The 23,230-nt window shown below is 43.1% G+C and overlaps 1 protein-coding gene across 6 annotated transcripts in view; it reads right to left on the bottom strand.

Annotated features, from left to right (window-relative positions):
* MAP3K4 (mitogen-activated protein kinase kinase kinase 4) overlaps positions 1–23,230 on the bottom strand; it is a 379,054-nt gene that overhangs the window by 39,728 nt on the left and 316,096 nt on the right. For all 6 annotated transcript variants that reach the window (XM_069234493.1, XM_069234494.1, XM_069234496.1 and 3 more), the window contains 3 exons: positions 15,188–15,288; positions 4,801–4,881; positions 2,124–2,315 (listed from right to left, as the gene is read on the bottom strand). In XM_069234493.1, the coding sequence (XP_069090594.1) occupies positions 2,124–2,315; positions 4,801–4,881; positions 15,188–15,288 (374 nt within the window). The remainder of the gene's footprint in view (positions 1–2,123; positions 2,316–4,800; positions 4,882–15,187; positions 15,289–23,230) is intronic.

Genomic DNA, 23,230 nt, shown 5'->3' with positions numbered 1-23,230 from the left:
AAAATGGCACTACATGTGCCCAGGGCCTGTAAATGAAATGCTACTAGCGGGCCTACATCATTGATTGTGCCACCCACTTAAGTAGCCCTTGGGCCTGCCATTGCAGCCTTTGTATTCAGTTTTTAAATTGCCATCTCAGCATGGCAAAATAAGCATTTTCCCCAAGCCCAAACTTTCCTTTTCAATACATATAAGTCACCCTAGCAGTGCAAGCCCTAAACAGCCCGTATGGCAGGGTGCAATGTATTTAAAGAGTAGGGCATTTAATTTTAATTTTTACATGTCCTGGTAGTTTAAAAACTCTTAACTTCATCTATCACTACTGCAAGGCCTACCTCACCCACAGACTAACTTTGGAGTTACCTTATTACACTTAATAAGCTGTGTCTTCCAAATGGGAACAGGTAACTAGTTCGGTGTCTTTTGAATTAAAATGAAAAATCTTAACTTATGGTGAAGTTGGATTTTAAATTACAATTTAGAAGTGCCACCTTTAGAAACTTGGCATTCTCCTGCCTTAGTCATTTAGTGCCTGTACTTGGGTGACATGACTGAGTGTAGCTGATAGTTGAGCTTTGTGTATTCGTCCTGGACTGCCACACACAACAGGGAACACTGCCTTGCCTGAATGGCCCAAATCTAGCAGGATGGGAGAGAGGAGCTGGACACAACTCCACTTACACCTTAACAGTTGTGTGCTGCCTCCACACAAAGGGCTGCATACCATCTGAAGTTTGCCTGGGGCCAGGACAGGGAAGACAGGATACCTGGGGACTTCAAAGAGAAACCTCTAGAAGCTTCTGCCCACTTCAAAGGCACAACTGGGTATTTACTTGGCCTGCTGCCCTCTTGCATAGATGAGGACGACTGGACCCGCCTCTCTTGAACCCTGAACCCCAGAGTGACTCCAAGGGCTAACTGGCTGGCCTCCTGACTTGAGCCTCAGGCACAGAAGACTAACAATCTTGCACCTGCCCTGGACTCTGCCATCTGTGAGTCTACCCTGCCAAGTGGTGCCACCCCAGTACTGGATCCTTGGAAGTGAGTATAAGGTGCTCAACCATCCTCTGGAGATTCAGAGGAATCGTTACATCGCCTCTGCTGTGCTGCAACCCCGGTTAGAACTGATGCATCACAGCTACTGTGGGGATCGGAATCGCCGCAAAGACCCGCAGTGCATTGCAGCCCGTCACTGCATCGGAATCGCCACTTTGTGATACATCTTAGTTGCAGACCTTTGCATACTTTGTTGATTGTAACGCTGATGCTAGTCTCCGCATTGCAGCTCCTCAGAACCAATGCATTTCCCGGGCTGGGCGTGGCATCCTTAACGCCGGACTTTACATCACAACTCCCATTGACTGGATCTTCAATGCTGACGCATCAGAACCTCGCACTGCAGCCTCGCCGCATCTCAGAACCGACGCATCGTTTCAGCTGCTATGTGCATCCTCATATTGCCCCGCAGACCAGGATTTAAGGTACTTCGTTTAGCAGGCCTAACCGGGTCCCTAATGCCAGCCCACGCTCCACTGCAGTCAGCCTGAACTTGGGATTTTGTCCTGGTCTGGCGCAAACAGATATCAACAATTGGCACTATAGCCTTTTGGCACTATTTTTACTAAGATCTTTAAAACTGAATATCTCTGTTTCTACTAATTGCATTTTTGTCATTTAGGTCTTGTATTTATTAAAAATGTCTCTATTGTTTTAAATCTGTAGTGGGTTCCACTTGTGGTATATTTTCACTTTGTTACTGTTAGAAGTGTTGCACAACCACTTTACACATTGCCTGTGAGTTAAGCCTGACTGCTCTGTATCAAGATACCCAAGGGTTAGGCACATGTTAATTTAGGGTTTGCGTTTGACTTCACCATTAGAAGAATTGTGGTTGCAGGTTCAGAAGGGTTTCACCCCACCTCAACCAGTGACCCCATTTCTTACATACAGAATATATCAAAATATCATCCTGGCACAAAAGGCTACCAAAGGGTCTCGGGTTTACATGATGAAGCTTTAATCATTTTCAGTGTATGGTGACCCTCACATTAATGCAAAATACACTTAGAACATGTACAATTGAAACATCTGCAATAGAACATTAAGAGTTAGAGAACGCTTACCGATTTTATTGCCCCTCTGCCACTTGAAGGTCACTTTCCTGAGTCCGACATGCATAACATTGTCATAAGATTTTGGAGTGTTGCAGACTTGACCAATAATATTTTTACTTCTCATGTTTCGGTACCGTTCCTCCTCGAAGAGCTGCACTGACTTCTGAACAGCATCCATTGGTCTGTGTTTTGATGCAGTGTCTGGGGACATCGAAGAGAGCACACATTTAGTAGTAGCAACAGAAGGGGGGCTGTTATTTTATGCACCCACGTTCAGGCACAGACACCTTAAGTTCACAGCAAATTTAGGAGCACAAGATCGAAGAAACTCTCAGGAGGCTGGGTTTTAAATTGCAACAATGACTTAAATTGCATTTTATTCAATGGCTGTTTCAAAATCTATGCTGTATATGTTTAGAGAGTTAATGACTAGTTTTCCATCTAATATTTAAAGAATGACTATTCATCTTACGAAAACCATAAAGTGATCTTGTTTCCAAAGTTCTTTAAGGGTACTGTCAGGACATTACCATCTAGCCGGCAGAAAAGTAAACTGTAGCAAAGTATGTGTGTATTGGGTTTTAAAAAACCATGTGGCCTTATTATGTGCCGGTCACCTGAGATGTATGCATCACTTATCTTCCTCACCACTCAGTGTCCTAGGTACTGCCTACTACCTCTTTTCTTCACTTAGGACCACACGTACGAACATTTGGAACTGCGATTTCCTAACAGCGATTCCATGCAAATTGCAATTCCAAATGTAAGGAACTCCACTGAGTTTCTTTTGTAATTCCTGGTGTATCACAAATAGACCTCCCTCATTAATATTAATGAGGTAGGTCCCAAATTGCGACCCACTGAGAACTGCAAAACTCACAGGGATGGTGGCCTGCTGAGGTCAGCAGACCACCATGTCTGTGATTGCTTCTAAATAAAGCAATCTTGAAAAAGAAAAAAGAAAGAAAAAAAAAAGAAACAAGCAGCCCATTTTCCTTTTTGGAAAATATGCTGTGTTTAAAAAGAAAAAAATGAAACGTTTCAGTTTCATTTTTTAAGAGCAGCAGCAGGCAGTGGTCCGTACGACCACTGCCTGCTCTTAAAAAATGTTTTCCCATTCATTCACAAAAGGGAAGGGGTCCCTTGGAAACCCCTTCCCCTTTTTGTGGGCGAGCGCAAAGCGATCCGTCCATAAAGTAATCTCTCTTTGGGCTTCAAACCACACCCAGGTCACATTAGTCTCTTTCATTGGTTCCTGGGCTTGCTCTTTAAAATCTGCTTGCTTTCATTTGTGAAAGACATGCATACGTCGTGCCTTTTCTGGTGTTTAGCCCGCCTACACAGCACAGGTAAACTAATAGAAACATGCGAGGCTCGATGTTTTGAGCCTGGTTTCTGGGCTACTTTATCTGTTAATTTTCCCTGCAGCGTGACCACGCTCTGTTTTTTCGTTTTAAATTTCAGCGTGATCGCGCTGCATTTTGCATAGCGCGATTGCAATGTTTTTTTTCTTTTCATTTGTGTGGCAAGAAAAGTTAGGTTAGGAGTTTACAACGCAAATAGCTCCAACTCGAGCAAATGCGAGCCCTGTTGCATTGAAAATGCTTGTTGAATAGGTTAACATCAATTTGGTGTTAACTGAGATTGTTTTGCGACCGCATTCATGGTCACAAAACAATCACACATACTATTCAGATTTGGTATTAGGAGGGGATGCCCTGAACAAGCCCTTTCCTAATTCCAACTCGCAAACCCCAAATTGAGATTTGGTAACAAGTAAGTTGATCACAATTTTGGCTTTCTACGTCCCAAAAAGCATTTTTCTAGTCGCAAACAGGCTGATTCTGCCCGTTTGCAACTAGAAAAATGCTTTATACATGTGGCTCCAAGTCCCTGAGAGTTTGCGTTTCTGAATCCAGCCTGGCACCTAGGAATATGCACAAGGTGATGAATCTGTAGTTAAAAACATCCCTCAGAAACGTTTCCAGTCTATGGGGGAATACTGATGGAGTCAGTCCCACCCACCAATTGTAGGATAACACTCCTTTAAACCATGCTTTCTCTTGAACGAACCAAGGACTTAGGAATGGGAGTAAGGTGCAGTGCAAGTAACTAACACCACCACTTTTACAGGAAACTACACAATAAAAGGGCACTCAGTTGTGGCGACCTGCTTTGAAATGGTACAATGGCCCATTTTTAGTTGTCTCAGGTAGTAGTTTCCCTTTTGGGTCGGATGATGTGTGCAAGAAATGCATCAGGGTAGGGGAGAGGGGACATGGGACAACCCATGCATTCACCGCTTCACTCCACTATACCTATGTGATAGTTAGGAAACTAGGATCTCAAATATGGTGGATGGAGAAGTTGAGATAAAGTGGATACGTTTTAATTTGAAACCAATGAAAGAAACCTTTGAACAGACCCTGGCTAAACAATAATCTGGCTTAATTTACCAATAGAAAAAAAGAATATATTTTATATATAAAATCTTAAGCACTAGATCCCCCTTTAGTGCAGTTTAGATTTGGAAATTTTAACCTTCAATCGCAAAATAAGAAAATGCATCTTATGTTTAAAGTGAGTTTCTGTATCAAAAAAATCAACCTTTAGATCTTCAGAGAACATAATCAACCCAGTCCACTAATGACAAATAATTTAAAGACGCACTTAATTTGTTTCTTACCCCTGGTCTGATTGATAAACGTCTGCAGCTCCCAACTCCTTCGATTGGAACTAATTGAATCTCCTTTAGGGTAAGAGGGCTCTGTTGGAATAACAAGAGACCATTACAAGTGATTGTTTTCCTTAAATAAAGAGCTGAAGGTGAAGCATTTTGCATCATTTATTTTTTGCTAAAAGCAAGAAGTTGTTTCAAAGCTGAGCTCCATACAAACTGGATGCTTTTGAGCACCAAAGAGACAATACACATCTTTGTAAAACTCTATTACTGATGGGACCATCTGCTGGATTGTAGCCAGCAGGTCCAGGACTTGCTAGTTTCCACAGAATAAGATCATGTTCACATTACAAAGAGGAAAGGGGGCTGAACTGTTAAGAGAACGTGTAACAAGAAATGCCTTTCCTTCGTATGGCTGAAAAAAGGAGAGAAGCTTCAAGAGGCGTACAGATATAACAGTTCATGAAAGAAAACCTCACCTCAATTGCTGCATTGCCCTGCTGCTGTGACACTATCACTGAAAATACTGCTTTTGCAGCACAGACCGAGTGCTTACAAGCAACAAGTGCATTTGAAAGTGATAGCAAAGAGAAGAGTGGTGCACAGGCAGGCCCGCTGTACCAGGTGGAAGTAGTGTGTGCCAGAGTAAGTTGAACCCAAATGAAGCCATACCTAGAAGAAATGCAGTGAGAGGAGGTACTGGAGTGAAGCACAACAGCACAACTTTACCACATCAAGGTGATGTGCCTGAAGCAAAGAATGCCAGGAGCATTTTAGTTCAAGTGAGGTGGATTAACATGCCTGCCTACAGAAGCAAGGAAATATTCGGACTGGAACAGGTAGGAGAGGACTCACACTCCTTATCCCTTGCGGGTTTAAGGTGGTGAGAAATGGCATGATTATAAAAGGGGTAAAGGGATATTGCCAGGTCATGATGGAAGACGAAGTTAAGAAAATTGAAGCCCACAGAAATCTCCCAGATGGATGCCACAAGAAAGTCTTGTCATAGAAAAATCATGTTGATGTGTATATATTTGTTTATAAGTGACATGTTAATATGTGCTGTTTTATATGATCTGTTATGTACAACTTTGATTTACCAAAAACTACCATACTGTCTATGCATCAAGAAGAAATATAAAGAAAAGAATGTATACAACTGTCTCTTTACAACAAGTGATTCTACATATATAGACATAAAACGGGTGCATCTTATTACACACAGCATTCAGGCCCATTAATGTTAGATATTCTAGGAAAAAAGATTATTAAAAAATAACAACTCTCATAATGGACTAACTGGTGCTCACATCCAACACCAAAGACAGAAAGCAAGTGCTGTGTGGATCTGCTGTGATTACATCAGTAAAACCAAAAAACAACAGATGATGGACGGAATGCAGAGCAAATCAAACATTCACACCCAGTCCCAGATCTGGGTTTAATCCATCAGTTTTATTTTTTGCTTGCCATGCCATTCCAGTTTGGACCCAGCCATATGCAAATCAGTCTTGACCCTGTTCCCAATGGGAAAAGTCCAGCCTGAACTGCCAGGCCAGGTCCTCCCTGGACCGGAAAAAAGCATCCTGGGACCGGTTTCAGGGTATCACCCTTCATCAGCCAGGTTAGCTTAAATCTGGAGGCATAGCAAGCACAGGACCCACGTCTGGGCATACCCTTCCCACTTGGAGCGACAAAAGCAAAAACAACAGATGATAGACGGAACGCAGAGCAAATCAAACATTTACCCTGAGACACAGATCTGGGTTTAATCCATCAGTTTTTTTGCTTGCCATGCCATTCCAGTTTGGACCCAGCCATATGCAAATCAGTCTTGACCCAGTTCCCAATGGTAACAGTCCAGCTCGAACTGCCAGGCCAGGTTACATCAGTAGACAGATTAGCTTTAGAGAGAATGACACCTTCTGACAATACTTATTCCTTTCAGACGTATTCTCAATGATCCACTTGGCCTACTACCAGTCCTGCAAGCTTGTGGGTGGATTGGTCAATATGGTATCTTACCTATACCCACCTTTGCTTTTACCCTGCAGTTAAGTAAATATTTATAATGGGTTTTTACCTTTACCACACATCCTTTCCCTGCGTTACATTCCAACGCAGGCATGCATATACTTTTTTTTTTTTTTAACAATGTTTGTTATTTTGAAAGAAGAGGCCAGGGTTTAGGTACGAGTAAAGGTAGATAATGGTGATTAGAGGGTTATCCGGTGGATAGAGGTAAAGGGTGGTAAGTGGTTCAGAGGTGGGAAGAGGTAAAGGGAGTTAAGGGCAATTTTAGGATTAAGGGTGGGTAGAGGCAAAAGTAAGGAGGGGTGAATTAAAAAAAAACAAAAAAGGGAGGATAGTTTGATGGTGTTTTCCCCTAAAAAAAAAAAGGGGGGGGGCTTGGGGCAGTCACATCCCTCAAAAGAAAAATAAATTCAAATATGCATGTATGTATGTGTACACACACACACACACATATATATATCTTCAATGAAAGAAAACATAGGTTAGAGGGACGTTATAGTTAGGCTCACATTTCAAGCGTACAAAACCATAAAAATTCTGCAGTTGTAGTTACCTTAGTTATATATAAGTGAGCAGCGCAAGTTATCCGCAGCTTCTCTGGGTGTGAGAATAGATGTGAGAGGGAGTATCTAGGGTGAGAGTGGCTGTCAGATTATCTGTCTGGGTGTGAGAGTACATACATCAGTGTTTTAGTGGATGCGTCAGTGTGTGCGCGGGTCTGTGGGTGGGTGCATGAGGGTGTGAGTGGGCCTGTGAGTGGGTGCGTGGGTGTCTGAGTGGGTGTGTGAGTGGGAGTGTGAGTATCCGACTAGGGATGTGAGTGGGTGCTTAAGTGTCTCAGTGGTGTATGAGTGGCAGAGAGAGAGAAAGACTGAGAGGAAGACAGAGACTTTTTTAGGCTTTGATGTATGATAACTTTAAATTACATATGTTTGTTTAGTTAAAAAAATGAAAAGGTATTTTTTAATTTTAAGTAATAAAATCACTTTTAATTTTTTTATGTAAACATTTGAAAAAAAATGTTTTTAAAAAAAGGGAAACAAGTCCACTGGACTCCAACCCACAGTGCTCAGTGTGAAAGTCCTTGACTTTTACGCTGAGCTATTATTTTTTAAAGCCTGTTTTTTCCCCCTTTAAGGGCTATGTCAAACTGTGAGGGAGCCCTCCAGGGCTCCCTGGCGGTCCCTATATGCATTTTTTTTTTTTTTATTTATTATTGAAAAACAAGTCCTTTACAGGCTACCTGGAACAGGGAGCCTGCAAGGGCTCCCCTGCAGACCCTGCTCTTTAAAAAAAGAAGAAAAAAAAAGGGTTTTATTTATTTATTTATTTTTTAACAAAATGCCCTTTGCGGGCTATCTGACACTGCAGAGGAAACTTCAAGGCTTTCCCCACAGTGCCATTGCTTCAGCAAGCACTGAGCTGCTTTGACAGCAGCTCCCTGCTTGCAGAAGCATTTCATCTCTGTGAAACTTCGGATTTTGACAGCGGGACCTGCTTTAAAGGTCCCGCTGTCAAAACCCTGCTGCCAAGCCACACCAAACAGCTATGTCCCAGGGTGGACATCTCCGGGACATAGCCGGAGCCGGCCCTGGAGGGTGGTGGTCCCCAGGGCCATCAGTGGCTCCACAAGGGGGGGCCGCGTGTCCCACCAACGTATGCATAGCCCCGGGGGTGGTGGTGGTCGTCCCTGGGGCTGGGACTCCCTCTTCTTTTTTTTTTCCTTCTTTTTTTTACATTTGCCCCAGGGTGTTTGAAGTGTTATCAGCCAATCAGATCTCTGCACAAGATCGTTAGAAGATGCGAATCCTTTGTGTCTCCATATATACAAATTCAAATTGTCTCGAATTTCTCAAAAACTATTGAAGGGATTTACACCAAATAACAAAAAGGGCTCTTTCTGGATCAAGAGCTTCCTTTCTGCCAAATTTGGTGCAATCCCATCCAGTGTTTATTGCGCTATCGCTGTTCAATTTTTCCTATGTAAATTAACATTGGAAAAGCTCTAAATTTCACCTCCCCTTTATTTTGACCACTGCATGGAGGATCACCCCGAAATTGTCCAGACAGTAGCTCATGTGATTATCAAATTTTTGGGGAAAAATCATGAAGATTTGTCGTGATGCCAAAGATATTGGTAAGCAAAAAAACAGCTTTTCTATAGAAACTAAGCCAAAACTATAACTACCTGGTGGGGACCCGCCACTAGGTAATACATATATTATTATTAAATATACACACAAATACACACATATATATTTATATAAACACACACACACACATTACACAGTGACAGCCACCACTGTGCAGTTAGTTAGGACCTAGATAACATAGAAAATAGATTTTTGTTTGGTTTGCTAACATGTTTCTCTGCCTGCGTTTCTGAAGCAGGGAAACTACTTTGTCCTGGGATTGGGCTCCCTAGGACACAGTAACTGAACTGGCCCCGGGGGATGGGGTCCTTGGCACCTTAAGAGGCTCAGGGAAGGAGACAACATGCCCCTTCCCTTAATTAATGCAGAGGCTCCGGGGGATGAGGTTCCAGAGGTTGCCATCACTGGTCCCTTCCCCTTAATTAAGGTACTTGGGGTCCAAAATGGGATTCAGGGCTCCACTCAAGCCACCCTCCCAAATTACAATAAATGGCAACATGGAGGGCAACCATTTTTTTGCCTCAATCTTCCAGGAGTCCCGCAGGATTGCAGCAAAAACTGACATTTTTAAAGAAATGTTTGTGTCAGGGGTTCCCTCTTGGAAACACCCACACAGGCACACACACACACAGGGCATAGGGGATCAGGTTAATCTTAATTTTTCTTCATGTTGCTGGCAGCCAGGCTCTCATGGTAGCAAGTTGGCCGAAGGCCAAAAAAAGAAAGAAAAAAAAAAACGTAAGGGCCAATCAGAAGGCTCTATTTGTTAATATTGGGTTTGAGGGACTCTCATAAGAGTCCCTTAAACCCCACATTCCAGAAACACAAAACTTTTTGGAGCTTATTATCTCCAAAACTACTGAATGAACTTATACCAAATCACAAAAAGCACGCTTTCTGACCCAAGATATACATCCTGCCAAATTCAGTGTAATTCTGATCAGCAGCTTTGTGCTAGAGCTGTTAAAAAAGTCCATGGAAATGCGTTGGGATGTAGAGTTTTGGGACCTCCCCCTTTTTCTCGGTCCCCGCCTGACCAATCACTCTGAAATTTTCCATGCTCAAACTAAGCAAAAGGTACCACTTATCTTGGAAAGTTTTGCTGAAATTCGTAAAACCGTACCAAAGTTATTAGCAAAACAAACAAGCATTTGCAATGCAATGGGTCTCGCGTTTGCTTGAGTTAGAGCTATTAGCATTGTAAACTCCTAACTGGCCTTTTCTTGCCACATTAATTGAAAATTTCAAGTAAAACAGTTTCACATAACTAACCAGACTTTTCTTGTCACATAAAATGAAAAGTAAAAGTTTCACATAAGCGAGCAGACGGCTCCCATCACAGCATATCAGACACATAAAGGGAAATAAAAGTTAGCTCGCAGTGAAACCTATCAGCAAAAGTGCAATTATCCACGTAGCCGGCAAAAGTGCAATTATCTATGTAACCGGCAAAAGTGCAATTACCGATGTGACAGGATCGATGTCATGCAAAGCGCTAGACTACTGCCCAGCGAGATCGCACTGCGAAATAAAGAGAAAAGGGAGTCCAGAAACAAGACAGAAAACATGAGCCTCGTATATTTTCAGTAGTTGGTCGGTGCGCTTGAGGAGGACTAAACACCAGAAAAGGCATGATGTATGCAAGCCTTTCAATAATGAAAGCAAGCAGATTTTAAAAGGAAAGCCCACCAACCAATTAAAGTGACTGGCGTGACATGGGCGTGGTTAGAAGCCCAAAGAGAGATTACAACAGGGGACGGAGCGTTTTGCGCTCGCCTCTGAAAAGGCATTTCCTATGGAAACGCTGACCTAACTATAACTACTCAGTGGCAAACATATATATATGCGTGTGTGTGTGTGTATATGGAAAATGTCACTTACCCAGTGTACATCTGTTCGTGGCATGAGACGCTCGGTCTCGTGACTCGAAAAGACTTCTTCGAAGAAAAACAACTTGTAACACTCTGAGCCCAACACTAGATGGCAGGATAATGCACAGCATGTGTATCTGCAGCTACACATGCCACCGAACATATATATATCTGTCTATCTATCTATATACACAGAACACATTATGCAAAGACACACATACAGTATGTTTCCAAAGAGACAGACTGAAAAAAAAACATTGTTAAAGGAGAGGTGGTGCAGTACTAAAAACACAAGCAAATTAAGAAGAAAGTTCCCTAAAAAAATTATAAAGAAAAGAACGTTACAGTTGCACTTTAACTCTAAAAACCAGGAAAACCAAATCCTGCACTAGTCCGTTCATTGATATGACTCAGTGTGCAGAGTCACTAGCAGATCAGCTGGCCTTGGCAAAGCACTCTGCCCAGTCCAAGTTCTTAGAAAGCGCACAGAACTTGGCCTTAGGTCGTGTGCAACTGCAATGTGTATTTTCTTTTTTGTTGTCTTTTAGGGGAGACACATGCAAAATGAAGCTGTATATCTGCACCAGTGACTAGTGGCCTGTACCCTGTCAAAGTGACTCAGGGAGCCAACATACAAATTGGTAGATTCAGTAATTTGCAGACCTGTGATCAGAGCCATATCAGCTTTAAAATCTTAAAAATATTGAGGCTTTTTTTCCTGGTTTGGTGGACAGCATCTACCTCAATGGGAGCTATGCCCCAAACATTTTTCCTTGGGGAATGGGGCGCTCCTACTGACAGTTATGGTCCACACAAATTTTCTGGACCACACAGGATTATACATGTCTCTCACAACATGGAATGGTGGTGGCAACAAAAATATTGAGTCCTAGCCAGCCAACCGGGTTGCAGTGATAAGACCCACCTTCCAAGAACTATGTATCCTTCTGTGGATGAAGGGAGAGCTCCTGTTTCCAACCAGATTAGTTTATTTCTTAAATGTATTGTCCTTGGAGCTTTCACTGATCTAAGGATAAACGGCCAAGATATCTAGAAGTTTCACACTTTCAAGTTTGCCATCATCTTTTTAGGCCTGTGGCCTACCAGGCAACACAACCTGTCCAGTTGCCAAAGGCTAACAAAATATTTACAGCAGGCTGGTAGTCTGCCTTTTGCTTACTATTGGTTGGCTTTTTTGTGAATAGAATTTGCTTGCTTCTTATTTGACGGCTATCTTTCTTGCCCCTTCCCTGAAGCATAGCTTCCTTACAATCTTGATTTTGCCGATTGGTGTCCATTCACTGCACACTGTTAAGGCACTACTCACCTTTCTTTTTGACTAAAAACTCCATGAGAGTTCATGTGTTTTCACCCTTTCTCTCTCGTGTGCTCCCCCAAATGCTTACCAGCCGGCACTCTGTGCATCTCTCTTGTGTACTTCTCCCCAGCCTCCACGTCCGATATTGTTCTCTTCCCTTCTGTTGCTGTCATCCCTGTGTGCTGCCTGCTCTCTCATGTGCTTCTTCACCACGCTCTGATCTTCACTTGTGTGCTACTCTTCTGCACATCATAATAATACTAAAACTGTACTCATAATTTCCCGATACTAATCCATCACTAATTCTTGTTGGGTTCCAGAGTAGCGTGCTACTCATTGAAAAGCGCTTCGACGCCTCGTCAGGGGTAGTAAGCGCTATATAAATACGATTACAATACAATACATATGTTGCTCTGTCCTCCAACCCTGTGCTGCTTTCTCCCTGCACAATCTAGTGTTGCGCTCTTCCCGTGCGGTACCTTTCCACCTGCCCCTACTTTGTGCGTTACTCCTCAAACCTTATGATGCGTTTTTTTTTATTATTCTGTGCTTTCATGCTAACAATTGTTGATTTCTATAATCTACTAGACCAGGAGGTGTCTGCAATCTTGGATAAGTAAATAAAAAACCAACAAAATGGTACCCATGTAAATCTGCTGGTGTGTGCCTACCTTGTGATAAATGCATAAGCAGAATTACATAACTCTGGCTTTTTTTATAATATATATATTTTTTTCACTAATGCTGCACAGTATCACACAAAGGCATTAGCAAGGTCAATAGGACCTATTGGCTCTGCCTAGACCGAACAGAGTTAAACAAAACCATAAAAAAGTTGTATTCTGACTAGTTTACTAGCTATTTCCCTGGACAGAATTGCATGAAACTTGACAAACTCAACTGACAATGCTAAGGGCCTGATTACGACTTTGGTGGATGGGGTAATCCGTCACAGACGTAACAGATATTCCGCCCGTCGTATTACAAGTTCTATTATATCCTATGGAACTTGCAAAACAGCGGGCGAGATATCCGTCACGTTTGTGATGGAGTATCCCATCCTCCAAAGTTGTAATCAGGCCCTAAATATGTGACACAATTTGTGATTGACTAGTTATTGGCAAAGTAAAAAGGCCTACTACAAAGTTGCTAAGGCTGGCCTAGTAATGTACATATAAATAGTTAAATATAGATGTACATAGAAAGATATAGATATATGCATGTCAGGCATAACAGACAATTGCGGTTATCTGATATGTAAAACAATCATTTTTATTATTCCTCTGAAACTCTGCCATGGTGTATTTCCAAGCCCTACAGGTGTTGCAGTCTCACCATCTCATAAGGGTTGCAACCAGAAGCAAGGTTTGAGTCTGGCCCATTGTTTTTCCTACTCTGTGTGTATTTAAGTGCAAGCATAATTAAATAAGAAGCAATGATTTCTACTGTGTGTAGTCATGATAAAATAAAGGAAGATGTATAGATAAAGCAGGAAAGGTTGACAATGAAATGAGAACTTAAAATATCACAACTTAGAAGCCTTACATTTCAATACAAACAAACTCTTCTGAAACTCCAAACCCAGCATCTAAAAAGATACATACTTGGAGACTTTGGCTAGCTCAGAGCACCAAGAAGGGTTTAGGTGAGAAAGTGCATATTCTTATTACATCATCACACTTCAACTCACAACCTCAACTGGTCACTATAAGGGAATGGCAGGCTAAAAATTGTCTTCAGCTTAGTTTCCTCCTCTTCTTTATTATCTACTTTTTAAATGTATTTTCAGAGAGTATGTTCACAGTCAGACCTGGGCAGCTGGGTACTGAAGAATATTGAGAAGTTTAGAGAACAAGAGAAAGCTGACAGATATGAGAAGCAGCCCCCAAATCAGACCTCTCAGTCGTTGAGGATGGTGACATTCAGGTACTGAAATACGGCTAGTAGGATTGTGCTGTCCAATAAGAAGACACTTCATTCTTGAAGAGCAGTTTGGATAAAAGATGAACTGTTGTGCCTGGGCTTTGGATCCTGATACGTTTCACTCTGGACCAAGTGTGTTTGCCTTCAGTGTTTACATTTTTTTGCCTAGGTAGAAGGTCTGATGGATGGATTAACATGAACACAATGAACAGCAGCTTCAAGTTCAATTCTGCTTTTACAGGGAATCAGTGGAGTTTTCTTGGAGTGCTTGGTGAGCTAGATGATGTGAGATCCCATTTTTGTAGCCATTTTTCCAAAGTGCTTTACACGATTTTTGGGGGCCTCAAAGTGCCTTAGTTGCAATACGATTAGAAATGCTACCAGTGAATTATAGTGGGAGTGTTTTCAATCTGTAATTACCAATTCAGTTTAGAAGGGATTCAGTTTCAGCAAGAGCACTATACACACACTTCTTAAGGAAAGCAGATAGGCTTTGGGAATGTGGACAACAGATTTCACTGAGTTGTGTCTTGTTAAACTGATACACATAGAAGTTTAATCTTGATGTTAAGAGGAACTAAGACACACAATGCTTGGACAGCGAGAGGAGGTGGCAAAGGATTTGGATTTGTAGAAAGTATGTCTGCTTGCATTGTTTGTGAAAGGTCTAATGACTTGTGATTACTAAACATAATTTCAGCTTTAGTAAAATATAAATGTGTTTTCTGTTGGAGCACTTTTGGAGTTCACATACCTAAATGTGCATGATGATACCTGGTGGGCCATAACACTCACAACCTTTATCTTAGCTGAGATAAGAACCTAAATTACAGTCAAGTCTTCCTCTAGTGAGTTGCTTAGACCCGGAAAATGTTTTATTAATCAAAGCCACATCATATTTTAAATAAAGTGAAACAAATTAAACATACCATTAGAAGTAAACAGAGAAAGGAAATACTATAGAAGGAGAATGAAGAAAGATTAATCATTTACTGTCTTGGCTCAGAAAAGAGCCCCTGTTGAGATATTAGGTGTCTATGTCAAACTTTCAATGAAGGTCCTGTAAACAACTAGTACACATTCAGAGATCTTACCTTCTCGCTCCTCAGTTGGACTGGAGTGTCGGCTCAAGGACCTAAATTGCAACTCAGCTGCAATTGAGGCAAGTCTGTCATTGTCCGGGACACTGGAACCTCTATAAAAAAGAATGAAAATGTCACTTACCCAGTGTACATCTGTTCGTGGCATCAGTCGCTGAGATTCACATGGTATGCATGAGCTCGCCATCTGGTGTTGGGTCGGAGTGTTACAAGTTGTTTTTCTTCGAAGAAGTGTTTTCGAGTCACGGGACCGAGTGACTCCACCTTCTGTGCTCATTGCGCATGGGCGTCGACTCCATCTTCGATTGTTTTCCCCGCAGAGGGTGAGGTAGGAGTTGTACTATAGTAATAGTGCCCGCGCAATGAAAAATGTAAGTATGTACCTATTAAAGGATTAAGTAATATATATACAAATGTACAAAATTGAAGGTAACTTCTGAACTGCTACAGGCTTCCGGGGAGGTGGGTGGGTCCATGTGAATCTCAGCGACTGATGCCACGAACAGATGTACACTGGGTAAGTGACATTTTCAGTTCGATGGCATCTGTCGCTGTAGATACACATGGTATGCATAGACTAGTAAGCAGTTAGTTCCCCATAAGCGGTGGTTTAGCCTGTAGGAGTAGAAGTTGTGTGAAATAGAGTTCTTAATACAGCTTGACCTACTGTAGCTTGTTGTGCGGATAGCACATCTATACAGTAGTGTTTGGTGAATGTGTGAGGCGTAGACCAAGTGGCTGCCTTACATATTTCTTGCATTGGGATGTTTCCTAAAAAGGCCATTGAAGCACCTTTTTTCCTTGTTGAATGTGCCCTGGGAGTAATGGGCAGTTGTCTTTTTGCTTTAAGGTAGCAGATTTGGATGCATTTAACTATCCATCTGGCTATACCTTGTTTTGATATTGGGTTACCTGCATGAGGTTTTTGGAATGCAATAAATAGCTGTTTAGTTTTTCTGATGTTCTTCGTTCTGTCAATGTAGTACATTAATGCTCTTTTGACATCTAATGTATGTAGTGCTCTTTCAGCCACAGAATCTGGCTGTGGGAAGAATACTGGTAGTTCTACCGTTTGATTTAGATGGAATGGAGAAATAACTTTTGGTAAAAATTTTGGATTAGGTCGTAGGACGACCTTATTTTTATGTATTTGTATAAAAGGCTCTTGTGTTGTGAACGCTTGAATTTCACTTACTCTTCTTAGAGATGTAATGGCGATGAGAAAGGCAACTTTCCAGGTGAGGAATTGTATTCCGCAAGAGTGCATGGGTTCGAAAGGTGGGCCCATGAGTCTTGTTAGAACCACGTTTAGGTTCCATGAAGGAACAGGTGGTGTTCTTGGTGGTATAATTCTTTTAAGCCCTTCTATGAATGCTTTGATAACTGGTATCCTATACAAGGAAGTTGAATATGTAGTTTGCAGGTATGCAGATATTGCTGCAAGGTGTATTTTAATAGAAGAGAAGGCTAGCTTTGCTTTTTGTAAATGGAGCAAGTAATTTACTATATGTTTTGGAGTTGCCTCTAGTGGTTGTATCTGATTATGATGGCAGTACCAAACAAATCTTTTCCACTTACTTGCGTAGCAGTGTCTAGTGGATGGCCTTCTGGCCTGCTTTATGACTTCCATACACTCTTGGCTAAGTTGTAAGTGTCCGAATTCTAGGATTTCAGGAGCCAGATTGCTAGATTCAGCGATGCTGGGTCCGGGTGTCTGATCTGTTGGTTGTGTTGCGTTAACAGATCTGGTTTGTTGGGCAGTTTGATGTGTGGTACTACAGACAGATCTAGCAGTGTTGTGTACCAGGGTTGTCTTGCCCACGTTGGTGCTATTAGAATGAGTTTGAGTTTGTTTTGACTCAATTTGTTTACTAGGTAAGGAAGGAGAGGGAGAGGAGGAAAAGCGTAAGCAAATATTCCTGACCAGTTCATCCATAGGGCATTGCCTTGGGATTGCTTGTGTGGGTATCTGGACGCGAAGTTTTGGCATTTTGCGTTCTCTTTTGTTGCAAATAAGTCTATTTGTGGTGTTCCCCAGAGTGTGAAGTAGGTGTTCAGAATTTGTGGGTGGATTTCCCATTCGTGGACTTGCTGGTGATCTCGAGAGAGATTGTCTGCCAGCTGATTCTGGATCCCCGGAATAAACTGTGCTATTAGACCAATTTGATGGTGGATTGCCCACTTCCATATTTTTTGAGCTAACAAGCTTAACTGCGTTGAATGTGTTCCTCCTTGTTTGTTTAGATAATACATCGTTGTCATGTTGTCTGTTTTGACAAGGATGTATTTGTGGGTTATGATTGGTTGGAAAGCTTTTAGTGCTTGAAAAACTGCTAATAATTCTAGATGATTTATATGCAGTTTTGTTTGATGTATGTTCCATTGTCCTCTTATGTTGTGTTGATTGAGATGTGCTCCCCACCCTGTCATGGAAGCATCTGTTGTTATTACGTACTGTGGCACTGGGTCTTGGAAAGGCCGCCCTATGTTTAAATTTATACTGTTCCACCATAGAAGCGATAGGTAAGTTTGGCGGTCTAGCAACACCAGATCTAGAAGGTGACCCTGTGCTTGAGACCACTGTGAGGCTAGGCACTGTTGTAAGGGCCTCATGTGCAGTCTTGCGTTTGGGACAATGGCTATGCATGAGGACATCATGCCTAGGAGCTGTAGTATTGTTCTTGCTTGTATTGTTTGGTTTGGAGACATGTGTTGAATGACCCTGTTGAAATTGTGGATCCTTTGTGGAGTTGGCGTTGCTACTCCTTTTGTCGTGTCTATTATGGCTCCTAGATATTGCTGTACTTTGCTTGGCAGAATGTTTGATTTTGCAAAGTTGACGGTGAACCCTAGATTGTAGAGGGTTTGTATGACTTGATTTGTGTGGTTTGAGCATTGTGTGAGCGAACTGGTTTTGATTAGCCAGTCGTCTAGATACGGGAACACATGTATTTGCTGCCTTCTGATGTGTGCAGCGACTACTGCTAGGCATTTTGTGAATACTCTTGGAGCGGTTGTTAAACCAAAAGGCAATACTTTGAATTGGTAATGTATTCCTTTGAATACAAACCTTAGATATTTCCTGTGTGATTGATGTATTGGTATATGGAAATATGCGTCCTTGAGGTCTAGGGTTGTCATGTAGTCGTGTTTTCTGAGCAATGGTAACACTTCTTGTAGTGTGACCATGTGAAAGTGGTCTGATTTGATGAATGTGTTTACTACCCTGAGGTCTAGAATTGGTCTCAGTGTTTCGTCCTTTTTTGGTATCAAGAAGTACAGTGAATAAACTCCTGTGTTTATTTGTGTGCTTGGTACTAATTCTATTGCATTTTTTTGCAGTAGTGCTTGAACTTCTATCTCTAGAAGCTGTGAATGGTATTTTGATAAATTTTGTGATTTTGGTGGTATGTCTGGAGGGAATTGCATGAATTCTATGCAATAACCATGTTGGATAATTGCTAGGACCCATGTGTCTGTAGTTATTTTGTCCCATGCTTCGTAATATTGATGTATCCTCCCCCCCACTGGTGTTGTGTGGGAGGGGTGAGTGACGTGTGAGTCACTGCTTGTTGGTAGTGGTTTTGGGGCTTTGAAATCTTCCTCTATTCCTAGGAAATTGCCCCCCTCTATACTGGCCCCGAAAACCTCCCCTGTACTGTCCCTGGTAGGTGGGCGGTGCGGACTGTGAGGTGCTAGCTTGTGTGGCCTGACCCCGAAACCCTCCTCTAAAAGGTGTTTTGCGGAAGGTGTTATAAGATCCTCTGCTCTGCGGGGAGTAGAGTGCGCCCATGGCCTTGGCAGTGTCAGTGTCCTTCTTGAGCTTTTCTATGGCTGTGTCGACCTCCGGACCGAACAGAAGTTTCTCGTTTACTGGCATGTTAAGCACTGCCTGCTGAATTTCTGGCTTGAATCCAGACGTTCTGAGCCATGCGTGCCTACGGATGGTAACCGACGTATTAATGGTTCTTGCGGCCGTGTCTGCTGCATCCATGGAGGAGCGTATTTGATTGTTGGAAATGTTTTGACCCTCCTCAACAACCTGTTTTGCTCTTTTTTGCAGATCTTTTGGGAGATGTTCAATGAGATGCTGCATCTCATCCCAGTGGGCTCTGTCGTATCGCGCTAGCAGCGCTTGTGAATTTGCGATGCGCCACTGGTTTGCTGCTTGGACAGCAACCCTCTTCCCGGCTGCATCGAACTTCCTACTTTCTTTATCTGGGGGAGGTGCATCCCCAGAAGTGTGTGAGTTTGCCCGTTTTCTGGCAGCCCCTACCACCACAGAGTCTGGTGGCAGCTGAGAGGTGATGAATACAGGGTCCGTAGGAGGCGCCTTATACTTTTTGTCCACCCTAGGCGTCACTGCCCTACTTTTAACTGGCTCCTTGAAAATGTCCTTTGCATGGCGTAGCATGCCTGGGAGCATCGGCAGGCTTTGGTAGGAGCTGTGGGTTGAGGAGAGGGTGTTAAATAAAAAATCATCCTCTACTTGTTCCGAGTGTAGTTCCACATTATGGAATAATGCTGCTCTAGCCACCACTTGTGAGTAGGCTGTGCTGTCTTCCGGTGGTGATGGCCTAGTTGGGTATGTGTCTGGGCTGTTATCAGACACTGGTGCGTCATACAAGTCCCACGCATCCTGATCTTGGTCATCGTGGCTCATGGCGGTGTGAGCTGGCGAATGTGACGGGGTGTAAGTTGGCGAAGCCGGAGTTACAGGTGGAGGCGAGGGAGGAGGTGTTACCTTTTGTGCTGTTTGTTGCTGAGGAGTAAACTGAAGCGTTCTCTTTCGTTTGACAGGTGGAAGGGTACTGATCTTCCCAGTCCCCTGCTGAATAAAGATACGCTTTTGCGTGTGATCCACGTCAGTGGATTGCAGTTCTTGTTCAAATCTATGTTTCTTCATTTGAGAAGACATAGAATGCTCTTCAGTGTAGGAGCCAGAAACAGGGTCTGATGTCGCTTTTTTCGGCTCCGAAAACCCTGTCGATTGTTTTTTCGGCTCCGAGGTAACCTTCCTCTTTTTCTGTGCCGAAAATTCTGGGCCTCTATGGTCTTCGGCGCCACTGTCTCGGCGTCGATCCGTGTCGACACCGAACTCTCGGTGTCGATGCTTCTGTTTAGCACTCTCTCGGTCTCGAGGAGGCTGCGTGCCGGTGTCTCGACCGGAGTCGGACGATCTCGACACTGAATGGGCCTTTTTCGGTGCCGATTGTTGGTCACCGAGAATTTGGGTGGAGCCATGGCCGGTTGGCAGTGGCGTCCCCTGGGCCTTCTTTCCTTTTTTAAGGTTTGATCTCGACGTCTTACTCACAGTTCTTGTAGAGTGTAGCTCGTCGGAGTCTGAATCCTGGATGGAAAAGGATTCCTCCTGTTCCTCTTCTGTCTCGAACTGTCAACGCTCTTTTGGCGTGGACGCCATCTGCAGTCTTCTCGCTCGACGGTCGCGCAGAGTTTTTCGGGACCGGAACGCCCGACAGGCCTCACAGGATTCTTCGCTGTGCTCGGGTGACAGGCACAGATTACAGACCGAGTGTAGGTCCGTATAAGGATATTTGTTGTGGCATTCGGGGCAGAATCGAAACGGGGTCCGTTCCATCGGCGTTGTCCTCCACGCGGTCGGGCCGACTAGGCCCCGACGGGGTGCCGAAATCTACCCCGAAGGGCACCGAAGCGCTTCGATGTTCAACGCGTCGTCGTATGTGTCTATCTCTAACCGGATCGCAACGATACCGTCGAAAATCTTTCGTCTTCAGCTATCTTTCCGTTCCGAAACTCGGAGCGACAGGAACACGTCCGAACCCGATGGCGGAAAGAAAACAATCGAAGATGGAGTCGACGCCCATGCGCAATGAGCACAGAAGGTGGAGTCACTCGGTCCCGTGACTCGAAAACACTTCTTCGAAGAAAAACAACTTGTAACACTCCGACCCAACACCAGATGGCGAGCTCATGCATACCATGTGTATCTACAGCGACAGATGCCATCGAACACAAGGTTACAAGTGCACAAAATTTACGTTTTTTTTACTCATCAGGTGTGGAATGGATTATGTTACTTACTCTATAAACATCTGTTCGTGGCACGTAGTGCTGTAGATTCACATGCTCTGCATACTCCTGCCATCTATTGTTGTGTCCAGAGGTGTGCAAGTTGTTTTTCTTTGAAGAAGTCTCTCGAGTCACGAGGTAATGTGACTCTTTCTCTGGTGATAATGCGCATGGGCATCAACTCCATTGTTAGATTGTTTTTCAGCAGTCGGGTGAGAGAAGAGTATGTAAGTGTGTGTAAAGAGATGTCCAAGTGTATAAAAGTATAAAAAGATACTGCGACAGCCAGAGGTTTCGGGGAGGAGGGCTGGTACAACCGAATCTACAGCACTACATGCTACGAACAGATGCTTACAGGGTAAGTAACATAATCCGTTCTATGGCATATGTGGCTGTGGATACACATGCTCTGCACAGACTGTAAATAAGTGCCCTCCAGAAAGCTGTGGCTAACCTGTGGGTGTTGCTGTTGTTTGAAAAAGGGTACATAGCACGTCCTGTCCTACATTTGCTTGCTGGCATGCTAATACATCCACACAATAATCTTTAGTGAAAGTGTGGGGAGTAGACAAATAGCTGCCTTACATACTTCAGCTATTGGTGTACTGCTTAGGAAAGCCATAGAAGCTACGCTTATATGGGTAGAATGTGCTCTAGGAGGTGTGGGCAAAGTTCTTTTAGCTTTGGTGTAACATGTCTGAATGCATTTAATTATCCATCTGGAAGTGCCTGATTTAGATATGGACTTTCATTTGAGAGGGCGCAAAAAGGCAACAAAGAGTTGCTTAGTTTTTACAAAACTCTATGGTTCTGTCAATAAGTGCATTAAAGCTCTTTTTACATCTAGTGCATGAAAAGCTCTTTCTGCAACTGAATCGGGTTGCAGAAAGAAAACAGGTAATTCAACTGACTGATTACGATGGAAAGTGGAAACCACTTTTGGAAGGAATTTTTGGTTAGTTCTAAGGACTACCCTGTTCCTGTGTATCGGGAAGAAAGGTTCTTCCAAGGCTAATGCCTGGAGCTCACTAATACATCTAAGTGAAGAGATGGCCACCAAAAAAGCGACCTTCCAAGTTAGAAATTGCAGGGGGCACATATGCAACGGTCCAAATGGAGGACCCAAAGGTCTGGTAAGTACAATATCAAGATTCCATGCTGGTGCAGGGGGAACTCTAGGTGGAATTATTCTTTTAGGGCCTTCCATGAATGCCTTAAAAACTGGTACCATGAACAAGGACAAATGTCTGTTTTGTAAGTATGTGGCAACTGCATCTAAATGCAGGCATATTAAAGTGTAAGCCAGGACAGACGTATGCAAATGTAAAAGGTAGCAGACAATGTTTTGCACAGTTGCATCAAATGTACTGCGGCAGTAGAAAACAAATCTTTGCAGTGTAACACACTCTAGTTGTGTATTTATGAGCTTCTTTGAGAACAGTCATACATTCGGGTGGGAAAAAAAGGTAACCAAATTCTAAGACCTCAAGAGCCAAATCGCAAGGTTGAGTTCCATTGGATTTGGATGCCTGATTTCTCCATGGTTCTGAGTGAGAAGATCTGGGTTGAAGGGAAGCTTGTTGTGAGGCACAACAGAAAGCTTGAGTAGTGTGGTGAGCCATGGGTGACGAGCCAAGTGGGAGCTATGAGGGTGAGAGACGTTTGCCTGAGCTTCCGAACCACAAAAGAAAGAAGAGGGAGAGGTGGAAAAGCATAGGTAAATATTCCTGACCAATTAATCCATAGATCCCTGCCCTTGGATAGTGGGTGTGGGAGCTTGGAGGCGAAGTCTGGGCATTTTGCGTTATCTGTGGTTGCGAACAGGTCTATGTGTGGAAAACACCATCTGTGGAAGTATGGGAGGAGGACTCGGGGTAGAGTTCCCACTTGTGGACTTGTTGCCGCATTCTGCTGAGAAGGCCAGCAAAGTCGTCCGTCCCTGGGAAGTGTTCTGTTAGCAGGTGAATGTTGTGACGTACTGCCCAA

The sequence above is a fragment of the Pleurodeles waltl genome, chromosome 5, assembly GCF_031143425.1.
Source record: "Pleurodeles waltl isolate 20211129_DDA chromosome 5, aPleWal1.hap1.20221129, whole genome shotgun sequence".
In the NCBI taxonomy this organism is placed as follows: Eukaryota; Metazoa; Chordata; class Amphibia; order Caudata; family Salamandridae; genus Pleurodeles; species Pleurodeles waltl.
This window is presented reverse-complemented; position numbering and strand designations above follow the sequence as displayed.